We start from the raw sequence: 15694 nt of genomic DNA on the forward strand, positions 1-15694 counted from the left end.
CCCCGATATAGAAATTTTGATTAATATTGAAAGCTGATAACTAGTTTAATGACCAAAAAACAATATAATATCTGATATTATAAATCTACACTTTTTTTTGCTCTTTTTTGTGTTTATTTCATCGTTCACGATAAAGCTTTGAAATTATGAAATCAAAGAATGAAATCAGGCATTAAAACCTTGTAAATACAGTAGAAATGAGTTAGATAACTTAACTACTTTTGAAAAGTGGCAGAGAAAAAGTGTTTACTGTTTGAAAGGAAAAAATAAGTTTTTTAATTATTTGCTCCAATTTCGGGCCACTGACGATTATAAACAAATGCTTACACTGGCTGATAACGATATGGGCACCAATATATTGTGCATTCCTAATATTTGGTATAACCAACCAGATTCCTATGTGATGGACTGTTGTGTGAGAACTTCCATATTCATCCTTTCTGACAGCTTATTCCGGTTTGACCTACACAGTTCTGACCGTTGAAAGTGCAATTTTTTTTTCCCCCAGCAGCCACCTACACAGGCAAAACAGGTGCCTGCCTCCACACGTCTACTTGTATCACTGACTGCTACAAAATGCCACAGGAAATGCTCAGACCTAACATGAGACCTACAAACAATGCAGTTTCAAATGTAACTGAAGACTTTATCTTAAACTTCATTTTATGTACTGTTTATTCCTTTTCAATTCCCCAGCAGTGCTTTTTGCCTCTGCCTCCTCAACGGTTGGGAAACACAGTATTTCTCACTAAATATTTATGTGGTTAGTTATTAACAGTTTCATATAATCAACCATTACCAATGCCAGAGGAAAAGAAAGAGGCCATCGTTAGGAGGCACATGTTAGGAAGAATGTTAGGGACTGACAGCCTAGGTCACCATTCACTTTTGTTTTATGGGAAAGAAGATAAACAACATTCTTCAAAATTTCTCTTCTTGTGTTCCACTTAAGAAAATAAGTTGGGTTTGGAATGTACTGTATATATCTGCTAAAAGTTAATTTTTTACAAGTTTTAGGAGGCTAACAGACATGGATTATGACACAAAACCTATTCAAATGTGTACGCATGAATACAGAAAGGTTTGTCCTGAATCTTGCATGCTTTAATTATTCTCTTATAATCATTAAGGGACGTAAACCTCATCTGACCCAGACACATCTACAGCGGACCACTCATAAAACAACTTACACTCTGCACCAACTACATCATTTCCACCTCACAGGTCAATGGCTCATGGAGAAACCAGGTTTATGGCTTCCTCCATTCCAGCCTACAGTGATGAGAAGTGTTTTGAACTAAGGGTCTTGTAATAAAATTAGAAAATATGGTAGAACAGAGCATGAGCTGCTTATCAGATGAAATTAAGAGCATTTCACGGCCAACTGCATGCTTTAACATGTATGTGCTTGGACTCAAAAAATAATCACATCCACTTATAAGCACTTCCATTGTACTGACACATCATATAGTTACGCTAATGGGTTTTACCTGTGTGAGTTGGCCCTATGAAAAGCAAATGTTTGCATAGAGAACTTTAGTTGAATATACTCTAGAGGTGAGTGTTTGAACTTAGCTTTATTGCGACAGAAAAGCCAAACAAGAACCACAATAGCAGGGCAGGACTCTGCCTGTGAGGCTGGGCGGATCTGGACTCAGGTTTGTGTGCATGTGGACACAGGACAGGTCCATTTCCTACTCTTGAGTATTGCACAGGTGAAACCTGAGACCCCATACAGGAGAAAATTGAGCTCAAAATTAATAGACATTGCTGGGGACGAGGCACCAGGGCATTGTGAATCCCAAAAGTCATGCTTTACATAGCTCTCCGGGAGTGTTCAACAATGGGAGAGAGACCAAAGCCTGTAAAATACACATATCAGATGTCGTAACACTCCACCCTGTCTCAATAACATTTTGTGGACAACACACAATGATGGTACGTCTGAATAAGAGTCCGGGACAAAAAACATGGATGCACTGATGTAGTCTTTGAGATAAAGGAATAGTTCACCCAAAAATGAAAGCTTCTATCATTGTGTCCTTACCATCATTTCTTCCCAAAACACTGTAACTTTCTTTCCTCAGCGGAAAAAAATAAAATAATAATAATAATATACTAGTCGTTTTTTCTATGTAATTACAATTAGGAACTGCAGTTTCAATTTGGACACAAAAGCAGCATAAAAGTATCAAGAAACTTGTCTTAAGGAATTGTGCACTATATTCCAAGTCTTCTGATGCCATATGATAACTATAAGTTACTTAAGTTATTCACTGAAAATCTTGAGTAAAGATTAGTTCTCCTTGGTGCATTCATGAAAGTTAACCTTCTACTGCATGGTGTTGCCCTGAGGCAATGAAAAGGTTTTTAACCCATCTTTTTCACAACATTGTTCTTTAAATTATTCCAGTCAATCAAAATGCTTCAAAACATGTTCATGAACAATCCAAAGAGGTATGGGGCATTTATTTTGCATTATTTGGAGGTGGAAAATATTTGGTACATTTCATTGTTTAACATACAAGTTGTGCTCAAAAGTGTGCATACCCTTGGAGAATTGGTAATATATGTTCCATCTTTAAAGAAAACATGAGTGAGCAGGCAAAACACATTTCTTTTATTTCTTATGGGATTCATATTCAACTGTAGGTTATAAAAGAATGGCCCAATCATAAAACAAAACATGGCAACAAAGAAAAAAATGAAATCACCCCTGTTCAATGTCTGCATACCCTTAGTTCTTAAAACTGTGTATTGCTCCCTTTAGCATCAACGACAGTGTGCAGTCTTTTGTAATAGTTGTCTATGAGGCCACAAATTCTTGCAGGTGGTATAGCTGCCCATTCCTCTTGGCAAAATGCCTCCAGGTCATGCAAAGTCTTTGGTCGTCTAGCATGAACTGCACGTTTGAGATCTCCCCAGAGTGGCTTGATGATATTAAGGTCAGGAGACTGTGATGGCCAGCCCAGAACCTTCATCTTTTTCTGCTGTAACCACTGGAGGGTCAACTTGGCCTTGTGCTTAGGGTCATTGTCGTGCTGGAAAGTCCAAGAGCGTCCCATGCGCAGCTTTCGTGCAAAGAATGCAAATTGTCTGCCAGTATTTTCTGATAACATGCTGCATTCATCTTGCCATCAATTTTCACAAGATTCCCCATGCCTTTAGAGCTCACACACCCCCAAAACATCAGTGAGCCTTCACCATGCTTCACAGTGGGGATGGTATTCTTTTCACTATAGGCCTTGTTGACCCCTCTCCAAACATAGTGCTTATGGTTGTGACCATAAAGCTCCATTTTGGTCTCGTCACTCGCTGTGAGGCGTGTCAAGATGTTGTCAGGCATATAGTAACAGGCTTTTTTGTGGCATTGGCGCAGTAAAGGCTTCTTTCTGGCAACTCGACCATGCAGCTCGTTTTTGTTCAAGTATCGTTGTATTGTGCTCCTTGAAACAACCACACCGTCTTTTTCCAGAGCAGCCTGTATTTCTCCTGAGGTTAACTGTGGGTTTTTCTTTGTATCCCGTACAATTCTTCTGGCAGTTGTGGCTGAAAACTTTCTTGGTCTACCTGACCTTGGCTTGGTATCAAGAGATTCCCGAATTTTCCACTTCTTAATAAGTGATTGAACCGTACTGACTGGCATTTTCAAGGCTTTGGATATCTTTTTATATCCTTTTCCATCTTTATAAAGTTCCATTACCTTGTTACACAGGTCTTTTGACATTTCTTTTCTGCTCCCCATGGCTCAGTATCTAGCCTGCTCAGTGCATCCACATGAGAGCTAACAATCTCATTGACTATTTATACATAGACACTAATTGCAATTTAAAAAGCCACAGGTGTGGGAAATTAACCTTTATTTGCCATTTAAACCTGTGTGTGTCACCTTGTGTGTCTGTAACAAGGCCAAACATTCAAGGGTATGTAAACTTTTGTATAATGTCATAAATGGCATACAAATAAGCCGGTCGACACAGGTCGATTTTCGCCCATTATGCCGATTTTGAGTAGCAGGTAAACACCTTATCCAGTGTTCTCATTGGCTTATCCAATGTGCACACATGTTGAGCACATGTCTCTTCACGGTTTGAAGTCAAAAGCAAAGAATAAACCTTTTTCACGCTCCGGATTTTAAAATGCAGAAGTAAACAATTGCAGGGTAAACTTCGACAGCGGTGAATGGGAGTGAATGGGAGATCACAGCAAATATTATTTTCTCTTACCCATTTGCTCCAAGAGCACAAGAAAAAAATCCACTATTACATTTGAATGAATAGGGAGTGGTGGATTAAGCAAGTCAGATGGGAGAAGATGCCAAATTTACCGTCGCTCTCTCAGCAGCTGTAATAGAAACCCCCTCGCAGCTGTGGTAATTAGTATTTTAAATCTAATTCCAGGGTAATATAACACAAAGCATAATGTTCTAAATTTACACTCAATATTTAAAAAATTTATAATATGAAAATGTTTGTGAGATTTATGCTGCTAAATAAAGAGGAAACGCATCATCACAGTCTGTGAAAAAGGTCTATAATGCCATTATTTCAAATCTCATGTAAAAACAGTTTTCTTGCTTAGTCAGATTTTTTAAATAAGCTGATTTTTGGGAGTAATTAGCGTACTGGTGTACATGTAAATGTGCTCAATGATTCAATGATCCAGTCAGGCGCAAATACTTGCCGTATGAGTACAGGATGTGTGACTCAAATTTCATCATAAGAGAGTGCGCGAGCACTGCACTCGCACAGCCCGATTTCTCTAACCGTGCGTCTTTGAACGCAAAGAATGTGTATGCGCCTGGAATTATTTGCACTAATTAGTGGGTCCACAAGGTGGCAACACTTACATTTGAGTCGTTGCTGTCACAAATCAGTGATAGAAGAAGACGTAATCGCTGATAAAACAGGAGACGAATGTGGGAACAACAGCAGTGGATGTGCGATTCAAGAGCGCATGAGTGAGGAGGTCTGGAGATGAATTTGTATATCTTGAGTCTGAGGGAATATAAATACATCTTTATGGGTCTAATCTCCTGAGGAAAAATAGTCCAGTATCTCCTATCAGTCGTAGCGCACATGCGCCAACCACCTGTGTATTCGCGCACGATCAAATGAAGTATACTTTGAAACACTCAAGTTTGACTGTACACAGAGGGTAAGCGTTCGAGTCAAAACCGAAGTATACCTTGGGCTTAACAGGTGAAGGGAAACAACGGAAGGGGAAGATTATCAGTGAATAATAACCTAAATTTCTGTCTGTTTTCAGCCAAAGCTATAAATTAAGAAGTCTAGGAATATGGCGCACGAGTTGCATGCACTACTTTTATGGTGCTTTTATGTCCTTTTAGAAGTTTGAAAGTTACAGCCCCATTCATTGTGATAACATGGAAAAGAGCAACAAGAACATTCCAAAATTCCTCCTTTTGTGTTACATGGAAGTAAGAAAGTCATTTGGGTTTGGAACGACATGAAGGTGAGTAAATGATGCCAGAATTTCATTTTTGGGTAAGCAGTTCCTTTAAACCTACAAACTGCACCTACCATTTTATTATCAATGAAGATCAGTAATGCTAGCAGGATGTCCATAAATCCAAAACACACACTGGAAAACATTCCGATTGTAAAGTTACTCTGCCACGTCTGAGTTGCTGAATACAAAGTCTTGGTGCAAGATGACTAACCTTGGCCTCCTCGTTCATGTCCCAGGTAAAGGACACAGCATTGTAGGCAATTTCTTCAATATTCCCAATTGTGTTGAAGCTTTCTTTGTAGTCAGCTGTGGCAAAAAAAAAAAACACACAAAAAAAAAACAAGAAGTCAGCTCCCATCTTAGCTGAAACAAAACTGCAAAACACAACCAGCATACGTTCTGTTTTGGACACCAAAAGGAACATACTGGTCGACAAGCTTTAGTAATGTCTTTCTTCCTAAAGAACAGCATGGCTATGCTGGTCCACTAACCTGCATTAACCAGCCAAAACCAGCATGCAGACCAACAGACAAAGTCCAGCAGGGCTGGAGGATTGTATTTCGTACAATATGTGGTATATGATTCATTTGAACGAATGGCTTAATGAGTGCACAATCTGGATACACAAACAGCTCTGATGAGTGTGAACGTCAGATGCCACTGAAATAAAACAATGTGTGCCAAAGTAAGCAGTTAAGGTCGTTAAGGTTGATAAGCCTTGTGTGTATAAAACAGCATTTTTTTAAGCTAGATAACGCTTATCTGTTTATGTAAACAAACACTTGCCTTTTAAAGTAGCCGATTGCTAGGCTAGCGCACATTTATGACTACTCACACTTTAAACATGTCTGTGATTCAGTCTACACTCTTTATAGATATACATGAAGAAAGAGTAATATCATCGCTAATACGACAGCTGGAGTCGGCCTGTCTATGCTAGATTAGCTGCAGCAGTTTTACATTCTTGGCTGGTACTTACCTTTGAAATAGGGTTTCCAACTTAAGAAGAGGAAAATAAAGAAACACTCTCAGTTTCTTTATACCACATATGCAATTTGAGATTTAATTAAAGGTGTAAATTGACCACAAAACCAAGTAAACACGGAATGGTACGCAATCACTGTGTATGCCTGCAGCTATGTATGTGTATAAAAAAGATGACACTGTTTGACAGAAATAAGTGCTAATATGCATTTGAAATGTAATAACTTTGATTTTGGCTTACTGACAAATACCTTCATTGCATATGTTGTAAAAAATTGTAATATAGCTTCTGTGTAACATACAGTAGCAACAGCCAATGATAGGGCACTCACAATTCATGCTAAATTTGTCTGTTTCACATCAATTTTTTGCAATTTGTTTTCCATATAACTCATCTGTATTTTGTATAATTGTCTAAAAATATATTTTTTTAAATATGTGACAAACTGCATCACGAATGGATTAAACATGGAACGCTATTTTGTACCAAAATATTTAATTGTTTTTTGAGAAATTTGGCAAAACTTAGAGTGACTTAAAGCAAGACAAATATTTCTAAAACATTAAAACGCAATCTTTGTGCTTGGTTTAGATGAAAACAAATGGAAACACAATGCTAGGGTGTTGTGTATAGTTGCCTGGGCGTTGTTATGCTGTTGGTATTGGTGTTCTTGATGGTTTTTAACTCATTGATATGCAGTTGCTTGTGTGTTCTGGGTGGTTCCTTACTGGCCCAAGTCAAAAGAGCCCAAACCCAAGTCTCTATAATATTCAGGTCCCTAGATATAGCTCGGTTCCCTCCTGCAGTGTAGGTCTATGGGACTTTTTCAAATTTGTTATCTCCCACCAAGTGTCCAATCATTTAGAATACAAACAGCACATCTCTCTTCCAGAAGCCACAAGATTTGAGGTATCAATCATGTCTGTAGCACAAACATTACACACCAAATGTTAATAGTCTGGGTTAAGGGTTTGTGTAAATCCCTAAGCATGAGCAATGGTAATAGTGATGCTTGCCTTAGCAAACACAATCAGTTAGACTTCCTGTATTTAGTTATGTAGTTCTTTAGTGTTTAATTAGCCATTACAGGGGCATTCAACTCCATGTCACACTGGCTAAAGTACAACCACCACCTGTCTTACTTTGAAGTAGCCAGGTGGATTAGAATGGGTGAAACCTTTCCCAATGGACTTATTTAGCGTGGTTTACCAAGACTCGAGCACACCCGTTCACCTCTGTTAGCCAGCTCCCCCCCGTTAAATAGCCCCATTCAAATCCGAGCTTCAGTGGCATGGCCCCAAGCCTGAGGAACAATCCCACCTCAACTGCTATTCAAATCCCAACTGTGAAGGTGTCAGGTTTCAGTCCCAGTCTTCCCTACTTGGCTTCGGCATACTACCATGTTCCAAGAGGTCTGCCCAATGCCAAATTCTTCAGTCCATGTTGTCTCTCTTCAGACACCTTAGCAGAAAGTTCAGCCCTTGTCTTGTAGTGTCTCATTGAAACATTCTTACATATTCAATCCATTTTAACAAAGATGGTTGCCATCACGGCTCAGATATTCCCTAAGGGTGCGCCCAGGCTTTGAAAGTCCCCGGGCCAAATCTTGACAAAGGATATAGCAGAGCGTCTGATTACTGGAGATGAGGGGAGGACAAGACGTAACAGGCTCAAGATGACTGTTCTCTGGAGGTATACCAGTCTGTGAAGGAGCTGTGGAAAGTTTGAACTTCTGCTTCGGTTCAGATGGACTCCAACAATTTTAATCCTGTATGCGTGATTTGCCTCATTTAACGTGCTGGGCTAGTAAACTAAAAGACGCAGTTTCAAAGGAGTGATTCACGAACTGGAGAATTACTGGGAACTCCTGGCCACAGTGCACTTACTTAACCCCAGGTTTCTCCAAGCGGGCTGTCCCTATAACAAAATGCTCTGTTGCTATGAAAAAGAATCCATCCTTGGAATGATGTCCATGAGAGTCCATGAGCTGCTGAACATTTTGTCGGATTCATTTACACTCTTTTAACATTTTAATGATTTGCTGTGACCAGTTATGACCATTATTGTTGCACAATACTTTTTCTTCCAAGAAATGTATGGAGACTCAAGTGTGGATTGATACCCCTCATCACAAACATCTATGTAAAGTTATATAGTTCATGAAAGCCCCTTGTTTCCCCTACCACTTACATTTTTATTCAAAAGGCTATCTAAAAAACTTAGGGTAAACTCTCAAGTCAAAGCTCGATGTTTACAGCCATTTACCAAATCAGTGCCCATGAGCTGAGCAAAGGGAAACCAAGAGGAACCAATCTCCTTAGAGCCCTGAGGCTAGAGTTCAAACCAGTGGTGGATACACAATGAGATATTTTGAAGTCAAGCAAATGCTTTGTCCATTGGGCAACCTCAGACCAAAGAGCACTGAGCAATAATTAAGTGAATAATTTATAAAAGTAGTTTGACAGCATATGGAGATTGATTTTATTGCATCATTCACAGTGCGTCATGAAAGTGGGCAGTCACTGCAGAGCTCTTTTGCCACAGTTTGTTTGCCGGAATTCTCTGATTGGTGGATCGTTTCACATTAGGATCATGGGTATTGTAGTTCTTCACCACTTATTATGCTATTAATTTAATATTAAATGATTAAATAAAAATGAAGTTGAAATAACGCAGACTGGTGGCTTCAGTAGATGCATGTGTCATCTATTAGCAACCTTGGAGCTCACAGCAGGTATGTCTTTACAAGGTTTACAAGTTATCGTTAAAAACTATTTCCTCTATGGACAAACTGAATAGAATTTTTACTTCCGTAACAAGACTGTTGTGCTCTGTTTCCTCATTTAGTCTAAGGTTTGTTACTGCCATATAATGCAAGAATGCCATTAAGTATGTACAATGGGACTGCATGCTTTTGTGTTTGAGTAGCTGCAAAGACTACATAACTGGCCGAATATTGTAAGCTGTGCTAAGTCGACAATGCTTTATCCTGGAGTGGGACTTAAAAGTGGACCTTACAGCTTTCTGAAGATTGGAAAAGAAATCTCACCAATGTCCAGAACCCTCTGCTTGGCCGTGTGCTGGCGAGAGTGCCAATACTTCCAGTACTTGAGCTGCTCGTCACGGTTTTTATCTTCACTGAACACAACCATGATGACACTCTGATAGAGGAATTGAGGAAGAAGAGGTTAACAGAGGTTATCACAATCCACTTGATTACTTTATGCCTCATGCCTGTTCCAAATTATCAAGAGCTAAGCAAAATCTATAATTTTAATCTATTACTGTAAAAAATAATTTAATACATTCAGTCATAATTTGATAACTATAACACTAGATGACCTATTCCTTGCCTAAAACTAGTACCCCCTCCTAAAACTACATGTCCTATCATGAAGAAGCAATGTCCAAGAATCTTCTCCTTATATTAATAATGCTGCATTCCATTCAACTCAGAAAGTCTGAATTTCCAACTTCCTACTTTAATTTAAAGAGTGCAATAAATAGTGCACCACTTGAAGTCGGACTTCCAACTTGGAAATCCAAAACTGATTTTGCAGATGCGGGTGTATGACGTCATGTAAACACAACGGCACCGAGGGAGATGCACACAGTTAATCAGAAACATTCATGTTTATATAAATAACATGCATCAATGAGTCAAAGATCCTACAATACATGATACTAAACTATGTTAAGCTAAGTTTTGCAGAGACAGAAGTTTTAAACACAATAAATGTTGTTGATAATTGTACACATGTAGACCAAATGCAAGCATCGCTTATCCTCCGGCATCTGGTTGCAAGGAGACTTTTTTGTTCACAATCAGACAACAGACAACAACAAATAAATGTCAACCGAGCCATTGGCTGAATGAATTACATGGTGTACTGATTAATTAATCGAATTAATCACAATTAATCGCATATATAAATATTTGCTAAGAAAGCCTCTCAAATAACAATAATTCAATATAAAATAATAATTATAAATAATTATATTTAAATAATTGCAAATAATATACAGCATATTCTGTGTGTGTGTGTGTATATATATATATATATATATATATATATATATATATATATATATATATATATAGTATAGTAGTATAGTATAGAGAAGTAAACCATTGATAAGACAATATAAAAATTGGCTTTAGAATCCAATATATTGTTTATTAGCATATTATTAAACATAAGCCAATCATTGGCCTACAGTTCACAGCAATCCATTTTGCAATTTAATTTGTCAATCAGTCCGAGATTTATTATGAGGGCTTGTCTAAGGACGCGTCAATGTACACCTGCATCAGACGGATGCTTTTGGAGTGTCTCACTTTTGTTGCATCGTGTCATAAACATACCATTTTTAGGTCGCTGTGTCAAGTTAAACGTAGTTTAATACTTAGAAAAACACGTCTTGAGATCCTTAAGTTCGGATCTGTGCACCATTAAGCTGTGTTTTGGATGCAAAAACACATCCTTGTATTGCATTGTCTGCTGAAGGGTTGGTGGTTTGTTCTCTGTATAAGCTGCGCATTGCCTATACAGCTGAAGATATGCTTATTGCCCCCTGGAAAAAGCAGGTGGTACTTCAAGCTTGAATTGTTAAGGAATCTTCCTTAGTACGGTCCGGAGACATGATTATTTGCATACATTTTTTTATGTGTTATTTTTTTATATAATTAATCGCACTGAATTAATGCGTGAAATCGACAGCTCTAATATATATATATATATATATATATATATATATATAATATGTTACAAAATGTTCATAATCTTTCCTTACTGTGACTAGGCAGCCCACACAAAGAGGCTACAATAGTCCAAATTGAATTAAATCCCAGATGCAGTTTATTGTGTTACCAAAATCCCAATAATAGACCTTTTTCACACTCTGGGTTTTGGAACACGGAAGTAAACGTTTGCAGGGTAAACTTCGACAGCGGGAGTGAATGGGAGTGAAAGGGAGATCACAGCAAATATTATTTTTTCTTACCAATTTGATCCAAGAGCAATAGAAAAAGAATTATTATGTTTGAATGACTTTCCAGTAGAGGAAAAAAATAGGGAGCGGTGGATTAAACAAGTCAGATGGGAGAAGATGCTAAATTTGCTGTCACTCTCTGAGCAGCTGTAATAGAAACCCCCTCGCAGCTATGGTAATTAGTTTTTTAAATCTAATTCCAGGGTAATATAACACAAAGCATAATGTTATAAATTTACACTCAATATGTAAAAAATTTGTAATATAAAACATTTTGCGAGATTTACACTGCTAAATAAGGCGGAAATGCATCATCACAGTCTGTGAAAAAGGTCTGTACCAGAAAACGTCATGGTTACTTGTGTAACCTCCATTCCCTGATGGAGGAAACGAGAAGTTGTGTCGATGTAGTGACACTAGGGGTCACTCTTGGGAGCCAGAGACATCTCTGGTCTTTGATAAAAGGCCAATGAAAATTGGCGAGTGGTATTTGTATGCCACTCCCCCGGACATACGGGTATAAAAGGAGCTGGTATGCAACCACTCATTCAGGTTTTATGCTGAGGAGCCGATATAAGGTCCGGCCATTTCAGCGGGTAGTTCAGCGTTGTGGCAGGAGGGACACAAAATCTCGTTCCCTCCATCAGGGAACGGAGGTTACACAAGTAACCATGACGTTCCCTATCTGTCACTCACTCGACGTTGTGTCGATGTAGTGACACTAGGGGTCCCTATACGAAATGCCACAATTGGCTGAACTGTGTTACGTGAACTGGCGGTGTGTGGTGGGCAGACTACTGTGTGCCTCATAGCCAGCACACCAGGTCGAAACGTAACCTCCCCCAACATAGTTATGAGTGTCGAACGGCCCTTTGGGGACAAGTCAACTACCCAAAAGATAGAGACAGGCTTAACCCAGTCATGGCCTCTTTTCCCCTTCTCTTTTTTCACTCCCTGAAAAAGAAGGGGGATTATCTGACTGGGCCACCAGGTCTAGTCGGGGGGTGTCCCTCCCAAGGGGAAGACACCGCAGAGATCACACCGCGCCCAAAGAGAGGGGGGGATATTTAAGTGGAAAAATACGTCACATAGTCTTTCCGACCATGTGGAGAGTCTTCAAGGTAGATCCTACCCAACGGGGGAGGAGTTACTACAAACATGGAGACTGGGGCAGAGGGGCTCTGCCCTAGGAAGACGTAGTTTGCCAACAGGGAAACGAACTAGCGGAAGATATATATCGCATGGAGTTAGCCTTACAGGGAACCGCCACATGAGGAGCACCTACCCCAGAACAGGACTATTAGTTAGCACGTGTACTGAGCCGGCAGCCAGTCTCTCCGAAAACTCGACTGCCACAGGGCTCGGAGGAAGTCAATCAGGGAACAAAGTTTGTGAAAACTACTGGGAATTAATGGCGCACGTCTTCAGCTCAAAAGGAGGTGGAAGGTGCTATGTGCAAGCGATACACCCGGCCAGCTATCCTGGGCTTATCCACTTGTGTTGCATGCCACTACCTGGGACGAAACCGGTTCCACCTGGAGGTTGTAGAACCTTGCAAAGGTGTTGGGTGTTGCCCAGCCCGCTGCTCTGCAAATATCTGTTAGAGAGGCACCTCTGGCCAGGGCCCAGGAAGCCGCTACATCCCTGGTAGAATGGGCTCGTAGCCCTACCGGGGGCGGCATGCCCTGGGCGAGATATGCCATAGTTATGGCGTCAATGAGCCAGTGGGCAATCCTCTGCTTGGAGACAGCGCTTCCTTTGCGCTATGCACCAAAGCAGACAAAGAGCTGCTCAGAGATTCTGATATAGATGCGTAAAGCGCGCACCGGACACAGCAACGACAGGGCTGGGTCTGCCTCCTCCTGGGGCAGCGCTTGCAGATTCACCACTTGGTCCCTAAAAGGGGTGGTGGGAACCTTGGGCACATAGCCCGGTCGGGGTCTCAGGATCACGTGAGTGTAACCCGGACCAAATTCAAGGCACGTTTTGCTGACAGAGAACACTTGCAGGTCACCTACCCTCTTGATGGAAGTGAGTGCAGTCAGTAGGGCAATCTTTAAGGAGAGTGCCTTAAGCTTGGCTGACTGCAAAGGCTCAAAGGGGGCTCTCTGTAGACCCTGAAGAACTACAGAGAGGTCCCATGAGGGAATGAGGCGTGGTCTGGAGGGATTCAGCCTCCTGGCGCCTCTTAGAAACCTGATGATCAGGTCGTGCTTCCCTAAAGACTTACCGTCAACTGTGTCATGGTGTGCTGCTATGGCAGCAACATACACCTTCAAGGTGGAGGGGGACAGCCTCCCTTCCAACCTCTCCTGCAGGAAGGAAAGCACTGATCCGACTGCGCATCTCTGGGGGTCTTCACGTCGGGAAGAACAAAACTTAGTGAACAGACGCCACTTAAAAGGCATACTGGCGCCTCGTAGGGGGGCCCTAGCCTGAGTGATCGTGTCTACCACCGCGGGTGGTAGACCGCTTAGGTCTTCCACGTCCCATCCAGGGGCCAGACATGTAGATTCCAGAGGTCTGGGTGCAGGTGCCAGAGGGTGCCCTGTCCCTGAGAATGAAGGTCCTTCCTCAGGGGAATTCGCCAGGGGGGAGCTGTCGCGAGGAGCATGAGGTCCGAGAACCATGTCTGGGTGGGCCAGTAGGGTGCAACCAGGATGACCTGCTCCTCATCCTCCCTGACCTTGCACAGGGTCTGTGCAAGCAGGCTCACTGGGGGAAATGCATATTTGTGTAGGCCAGGGGGCCAGCTGTGTGTCAGCGCATCTATGCCGAGGGAAGACTCGGTGAGGGCATACCAGAGTGGGCAGTGGGAGGATTCTTGTGAGGCGAACAGGTCCACCTGTGCCTGTCCGAATCGACTCCAAATCAGCTGGACTAACTGAGGGTGGAGTCTCCACTCTCCCCTGAGGGTAACCTGCCATGTCAGCACATCCGATGTAGTGTTGAGGTTGCCCGGGATGTGAGTGGCTCGCAGCGACTTGAAGTGCTGCTGACTCCAGAGGAGGAGACGGCGGGCGAGTTGTGACATACAACGAGAGCGCAGACCACCTTGGCGGTTGACATATGCTACCGTTGCCGCGTTGTCTGTCCGAACTAACACGTGCTTGCCCTGGATCAACGGCTGGAACCTCTGCAGGGCGAGCAGAATTGCCAACAACTCGAGGCAGTTGATGTGCCAATGCAGTCGCGGACCCATCCAGAGGCCGGTGGCTGAGTGCCCGTTGCAAACAATGCCCCAGCCCGTTTTGGAGGCATCTGTCATGACCACGGCATGCCTGGAGACCAGTTCTAAAGGAACACCTGCCCATAGAAACGAGAGGTCGGTCCAAGGGCTGAAAAGATGGTGACAGACCGGCGTGATGGCCACGCGATGTGTCCCATGGCGCCATGCCCATCTCGGGACTCAAGTCTGGAGCCAGTGCTGAAGCGGCCTCATATGTATCAACCCGAGCGGGGTGGCCACCGCCGAGGATGCCATATGCCCCAGGAGCCTCTGAAAAAGTTTCAGTGGAACCGCTGTTTTCTGTTTGAACGCCTTCAAACAGGACAGCACAGACCGGGCGCGCTCGTTCGTAAGGCACGCCATCAAGGAGACTGAGTCCTACTCCAAACCGTGAAAAGAGATGCTCTGAACCGGGAGGAGCTTGCTCTTTTCCCAGCTGACCCGAAGCCCTAGTCGGCTGAGGTGTGAGAGCACCAGGTCCCTGTGTGCGCACAACATGTCTCGAGAGTGAGCTAGGATTAGCCAGTCGTCGAGATAGTTGAGAATGCGAATGCCCACCTCCCTTAACGGGGCAAGGGCAGCCTCTGCGATCTTCGTAAAGACGGGAGGAGACAGGGACAGGCCGAAAGGGAGGACTTTGTACTGATACGCCTGACCCTGGAATGCAAACCGCAGGAAGGGTCTGTGTCGAGGAAGGATCGAGACGTGGAAGTACGCATCCTTCAGGCATAGGTGCACCGCGAGCGCCTTATCCACTGGGAGAATCGCCGTATAGCCCCTGGCCGCCCCGCCATCGAGGGTAGTGAGAGCGGGGGAACTGCGGAATCGGGGCCAGGCATTAAAAGGTGCCTCCCACGACTTTGTCAGCTCCTCGTTCACTTCCGGGAAGAATGGCTCTGGAGCAGGGCGTGGCTGCTTTGAGCGGTGCCGTGAGCCCAGGAACAAATCATCAAGCCACGAGGGTTCAGGGGAGAGCAGAGGGTTCCACTCTAACCCGACGCTCACGGCCGCACAGG

At 42.5% G+C, this 15694-nt stretch overlaps 1 protein-coding gene across 2 annotated transcripts in view; it reads right to left on the bottom strand.

Moving 5' to 3' along the window:
* The window catches only part of LOC127424839 (grainyhead-like protein 2 homolog), a 47286-nt gene that overhangs the window by 14265 nt on the left and 17327 nt on the right, over positions 1–15694 (bottom strand). For both annotated transcript variants that reach the window (XM_051670311.1, XM_051670310.1), the window contains exons 7-8: positions 9507–9618; positions 5684–5778 (exon numbers count right to left, since the gene is read on the bottom strand). In XM_051670311.1, coding sequence (XP_051526271.1) covers positions 5684–5778; positions 9507–9618 — 207 coding nt within the window. The remainder of the gene's footprint in view (positions 1–5683; positions 5779–9506; positions 9619–15694) is intronic.

This window comes from Myxocyprinus asiaticus, chromosome 34 (assembly GCF_019703515.2).
Source record: "Myxocyprinus asiaticus isolate MX2 ecotype Aquarium Trade chromosome 34, UBuf_Myxa_2, whole genome shotgun sequence".
Taxonomy (NCBI): domain Eukaryota; kingdom Metazoa; phylum Chordata; class Actinopteri; order Cypriniformes; family Catostomidae; genus Myxocyprinus; species Myxocyprinus asiaticus.